Source organism: Anser cygnoides, chromosome 13 (assembly GCF_040182565.1).
Source record: "Anser cygnoides isolate HZ-2024a breed goose chromosome 13, Taihu_goose_T2T_genome, whole genome shotgun sequence".
NCBI classification, from domain to species: domain Eukaryota; kingdom Metazoa; phylum Chordata; class Aves; order Anseriformes; family Anatidae; genus Anser; species Anser cygnoides.
In genome coordinates, this window is record NC_089885.1 from 6,829,855 (window position 1) to 6,836,013 (window position 6,159).

At 49.4% G+C, this 6,159-nt stretch overlaps 1 protein-coding gene across 1 annotated transcript; it reads right to left on the reverse strand.

The window, feature by feature from the left end:
• Positions 1 to 1,695: 1,695 nt before the first annotated feature.
• ERCC6L (ERCC excision repair 6 like, spindle assembly checkpoint helicase) lies at positions 1,696 to 6,159 on the reverse strand. Its single transcript, XM_048079771.2, is given in 3 exon segments — positions 1,696 to 2,832; positions 2,834 to 5,876; positions 5,985 to 6,159. Coding segments are annotated over 3 exon segments (3,960 nt in total). The 5' UTR covers positions 6,104 to 6,159; the 3' UTR covers positions 1,696 to 2,034.

Consider the following 6,159-nt stretch of genomic DNA (forward strand, 5'->3'; position numbering starts at 1 on the left):
AATGCTTGTCACTCCATCAATTCCTCTACTGCTTAGCATGCAGTACGTGTATGAAGTCTAGCAGACTGCACCTTGTCCTTCTGGTAAAACCGGCTAAATGACAGCATGACGGATGTGAATGAAGCAGCTCAGCGTGTCTCCTACCTCCGTGACCTTAGTAATAAATATCCCAATGTGCTGATCCTCTGCCTGCTGAAAGGCAGAACTCAAACTGGTGCTGTCTTTGCTGCAGGTGAGCATCCTGGTGTGTCAGAGGGCTTAGGATGGGGACAAAAAAATCAAATGGCACAAAAAGGCCTTTCCCAAGATCACAGGCAATGAAGATGCAAAACTGAAACCAGGGCAGGTCTTTCTCCTGCCCCACTTCTTGAGGTGTTTGTTTTGTTAAGAGAATGGGAGGCTTGCACAGGCCAACCAACACTCACAAAGCTCTACCTCATTAATATTTTGTTATGAGAGGCAGACGGGCCTTTCTACAGCATGAGAGCAGATGCGGCCTCATTTAAGGGATGCTCTATTAATAAACTGCTCGTTTCCAGGCTACCAGGGCTTTGTTCTACCTATTAGCAAAAGCACATTGCATATCTCCTGTTCTAACAGGACAACTGTTTGTATTTGATATGTTATCTAGTACAAAGAATTCAAATTCAGCATACCAGTTTCTCCTCCAAAAACTGCAGAACTCAACAAGGTGTGAAAGTGTCCCTTGCTATCACACTGTAACATACAAGGCAAACCTGCTAGGCATTTAACATAGATGAGGAAGCACTGAAATTCACTGCCATGTTGTTACAAGGTAAGACGATGTGATAGTTGCAAGCATACCCAGGCCAAGTTTATCCCATGGTGGTGGCAGAGGGGCAAGTCAGATGAGCAAAGCGTTGCTAAAAGCCAGAATGAGGTTCTTCTGATTTTAAAATTGCGTGGTCCAAAACTAGGAACCCACTTCAGTTTCACTGTGCCTATAGTACCTGTAAAAAATATTTTATTTACCACAGCTAAACCGTATGTGGGAAGAGTGTTAGAGGACCACCTCACCAGCGAAAAGGCAGCCCACAACTTTAAGACAGGTACGTCTCCCTCCTGCTGCCTTTGTGTACCGACAGGCTTTTGACTATAATAGGGAAAGATGAGAGGGGGGCTACGAGGTTAGACCACAGCCTGCTTTGAAGCCTTAGACCCCTCCAGTAAATCCTAAAAGGTTCCAAATGTTCAGCACCTTGCAGTAGTCAAGGCCTAATTGCTATTTCAGTCCTTCTGCAACTCCCCCCCCAGCTCTACAGCCCTTCTACAGCAACCACAGTCTGGCAGGGATTTGAGCAAAAGGGTCTCTGCAGTACTACATGTCAGTGTTAGACGCGGCACCAGGCAGATGGTGCGCTGGCCTCCATTGCATGGAGGATTTATAGCAGCAATCAGCTTCCCCCCCCCCCCACCTCCACCACAGCAAATGCATTCTCAGGCCAACTTAAAAACAGATTGCGGTAGCTGTGTTCTCTTCTTTGCACCAGCATCTGGCGCACCCAAATGGCAGGCAAGGTTCAGGCAGGCAAATGGGCTTCATTTAAGTCGAGGAAGGAGGAACTACAGCAGCTTGAATTCAGACTGCATTAAGCTGCTGTGGAACCACACCGTCAGCCTCCTCTGAAGACAGGAGACTCTGAATGCTAGAAACAGGAAAGCAGAGCTGCAAGCTTGGAGAGGCATTTAGGCATAGATTTATTTTTTTTTTTTAATTAAATAACAAGAACATGAACTGTTTTCATCTTAGTTAACTGAGTCCACAGTGACGTCCCTTTCCCAGCACCTGAAATGTGACTAAGGGCTTCTTAGACTGCTTCTTCACACAGGAAGAGATGCTGGATCTGCTTACTAGCCATGACAGAAAGTTACATAACCTGAAAGAAGCATGTATTTATTTCAGCCATCTGAACTTTAAAAAAAAAAAAGTGATGTAGCATAGACAAACAGAGTGAGACTATTTAACAAAGGTATAGAGATTACATTCAACTATTTAACAAAGATATACAGATTTCACTTCTGGGCTAGCTGTCTATACAAGTTTAGAGTCATAAGCATAACTTCAGGATCTCCACTCTTTATGTCAAGAGCTTGTAGGAAACAGTTCAGTGCCTCTTGTAGATTTCCGTCATCCTTAAGTTTCTTCCCTCTGTCTACCAAGATACTGTAAGTACCTAAGGAAGGAGAGGAATTCTGACCGTCCTCTTTCTCAGAGACCCTTTCCTGGGTGCAGTACTCTATCTGCTCACCTGACTGAAGCTCAGCATCACCAGTGGATTCCTCCTGAGATGACTCCGTCTCATCTGCTTCGGACTGCTCAGACTGCATACCCTCTAGATGGAAGGACTCTTCAGTTGTGTTAAGCGTTTCTCCAGCAGGTTCTTCTTCAGGCTCAACAGACTCCGCACTACACTCTTCTGCTTCTTCTTCCAGAAGGTCTTCTTGCTCCTCATCACTGATTTCTTCTTCATCAGTGGTTCCCATGATTTCTCCAATATCCTCAACCTCATCTACCACCTTGTTGATTAGAGATCTCCTGGAAGCTGTAGACCTGTTACCACTGTTAGTTAATTTGGGAGAAAAAATGGCTTTTGTTAGGCTCCTGTTGCTTTTAGGAGTAGATGCAGTAATTCCTTCAAGAAATTGATGCAGAGGGTTGTTCAAGGGAGAGGACTTTTTATCAGACTGCTCTTCCTCTGAGATCATAACAGAATAGTCCTCATCCTCACTATCTGAAACAATTCTTTTCACACGCTTCTTTCTACCTGAAATGAAGATAGCACTGTTTTCCTCTGATACTTCACTCGCTTTGCAAAGAGTTATTTGGATCTTCTTCAGCTGCATGGCAGGGGCTTCCAGAGTTACCATTCTCACTTAAAGTTTTTGCTGGAGATTTACAAAGACTTCCTGTTTTTAGTTGGAAGCCCTCATCTTCTGGGTGCTCCAGTGATTTTTCCCCATTTGAGGCATCTTGCCATCCATCTCCAGACTCTTCCAAGACCAGATTGAAGTCAACTTGATCCTGGAGAGATGGCACAGACATTTCCTCCAAGCTGGCTTCCACCACATGAGACTTCTGGATCCCAGCATGGACTTCTGGCATAACATTTGGTAGGTTTGGTGGCGTGGCAGATAAAGCTAGCTCAGGAATGTCATTCCCCTCTGTCTCTGAGACAGCAAGTGGGTCAAGTACTTGAACTGACATTTCTGCATCTTGTAACCTTTTCGGTCTGGCTGACCATCCCGCCTCATTAGCAAAATGCTGAGAATGCCCAGACAGGCCATTCCCGGCCTCAGTCAAGCTATCCGAATTTACATGGGGAACAGGAGAACACTGCTTCTGTTTGAGACTCGGGCTCTCTTTATCAAGTGGACAAAGTCCAGGTGATAACGGTATAACGCTTGAGTCCAGATTTTGCTCAGACCCTTGTATATCGGGCTGTTCCACTACCTTGCTGCTAGTAAGGAGCTCCGTATCCATACTGGACATCGCTTGTGCCAGTTTCTCTTCACCCAACTCATCAACGGTCAGACTTGTCATTTTAGAGCTGACATCAAGAATCTGGACCTCCATGTCCTCTGTAAGATCAACGACTTTGTCATTTTCACATTTATCAGCTACTGGTGGTGAAACCAAGTTATTTATGTTGTTCAGCCCTGGAGACCTCTTCTTTGCCTGGGAAGCCAGTTCTGGTGGTCTCGACCAAGACTCTTCTACAGCATTTCTGATCCCCTCCATCCTCAGATCTCTAAGCTGAGACTCTAACTGAACTAGCTCGTGGGCTTTCTGTACCCTCCTTTGAATGTACTGATGGGCTTCTTCACTCTCAGCCTGCTCCTCATGAGTCATTTCTCTTGTAAATATTAAGTCATGATCAGAAATACCAAACATTTCCAGAGAGTGTAAATAAGCGATGTGTTCATCCAGCTGCAGGTCAGTCTTTCTTTGGGTGGCATGCAAAGACTGCAGCTGGATCTGAGTTGTGGATGTTCGGGTGTCTTCTAATGTGAAAAGCTCCCTTAGTTCCTGTTTGGAGAAATATCTAAATGGGTTCTTTTTGTCACCAGTAGTCTGTCTTATTAATGAATCCTTAAATACTTGTCGCCTATATATTTTCTCTTCCACTGTACCGCAGGTAATCAGTCTATAAATCACGACATTCTCCTTTTGCCCAATCCTGTAAGCCCTGTCTACAGCCTGAGCATCTGTAGCTGGATTCCAGCTGGGATCAAAGATCACCACTCGGTTGGCCGCTGTTAAGGTTATGCCAACGCCACCGACTTGTGTCGTCAGCAGGAAGACGGAGTAGTCCTTGTTACTCTGAAAGGCGCTAATGCGCTTCTCCCGTTCTGTCAGGTGGGTCACTGTGCCGTCAATACGCATGATCTTAAACTGCCTGCGAGACAAAACCTGCTCTATGATATCCAGCATCTTCCTCGACTGCGAGAACACCAGAGTTCGGTGCCCCTCCTCTCGCAGTCTTTCCAGAAGCCCTACAAGGAACAGCATTTTCCCAGACTCCTGAATCAGGGTCTCAACAGACAGATGATCTGTTTTGTTGGCACCTGAGAGCACACCTGCTTCACTCTCGGGATCCTGCTCTGAGCATTCCTGTCCATCTAAGCCCAGCTGGGTACATGCTCTTGCGGACAGAAGCCTGGGGTGGTCACACAGCTTCTTCAAGACAGTCAGCTCAGCCAAAGGTGACCGGGTTGTCATCAGCACTTCTTTCACGTGATCTAGACAGAGAAAGTTCCTGTAGATTTTCTCCTGCGTTGGAGACAAGTACACCCACACAACAAAGTCATTTTTCCTAGTGAGAGATGGCATGACAGGAGCACTAGCCTCGCTTGGATCCTCAGGAAAAAGGGCATCTGGTTTGTCAGCATGACTTTTTTTGATGTCTTCTTTAGTTCTTCTAAGGAAATACGGCTTTATAATTGTCATTAGATTCTCAGATATCTTAAGTCCCAGTGCTTTCTCGCCTAGAGTCGCATCCTTCTCCCTGGCCCTAGTAATAGGATTCTCATACTCCATTCTAAATGTTTTGGCAGTTCCTAAGAGAGAGCCCTGGCACGCAAAGTCAAACAAGGACCACATCTCCTGCAGGTTGTTCTGCACCGGAGTGCCCGTGAGGAGGATGCGATGCTTTGCAGGAATCGCATACACGCACTTTGTCGTTTTGTTGGACGGGCACTTGATTTTATGCGCTTCGTCGAGGATGATGTAGTCCCAGACAAAGTCCTGCTCGTGGCAGCTGGCGAGCTGCTTCCAGTTGTTGATGAGCATCTGGTAGCTCGTGACGATGATGCCGTTCCTCCTCTGGACCCTCTCCAGGTTCCTGGTGCGCTCTGTCTTGCTGCTGCCGTGGAACTCCTTGACGCGCAGGCCGGGGGTCCAGCGAGCGAACTCGGCCAGCCAGCTGCTGACCAGGGTGGTGGGCATGACGAGCAGGACGTGCTGGATGAGCTCACTGTCGAACATACCCGAGAGGAAGGCGATGATCTGGACGGTCTTACCCAGACCCATGTCGTCGGCCAGGATGCCGCCGGGCCGGCCGTCCCGGTGCAGGCGGTACAGGAAGGCGACTCCCTCCCGCTGGTGCTGGAAGAGCTTCGCGTGCAGCTCCCCGTAGAGCAGCAGCCCGCTGCCGCACACGTCCACGAACCGGCCTTCCTCCTCCTCCTCCTCCTCTCCCTCCTCCTGCTCCGCCAGCTGGGCCAGCGCCGCCTCCAGCCGCTGCATGCGGCCGCGGAGCTTCTCGCTGGGGCGGATGGCGGCCGCCTGCTGGAACAGCCGCAGCGCCGCCTCCAGGTCCCCGCTGCCCGCTGCCTCCTTCGCGTCGCTCACCAGCCTGCGGGGACGGGGACGGGCACGGCGTCAGCACCGGTACCGGGGCACCGGGACCCGGCCCCACCGGCCCCACCACCCCCAGCACCCCGGGGCCCGGCCCCCCGCTCACCGCCGGTACTGCTGATCCTGATCCTGATCCCTATCGTGGTCCTGGTCCCGCTCCCGGTCCCAATCCTGGTTCTGGTTCTGGTCCCGGTCCCGGTCCCGGTCCTCCCCCGGCCCCGCCATGTCGCCGCACCGCCACCGCCGTCCCCGCGCCGCGCTTCAAACCCCGAACCTTCCCG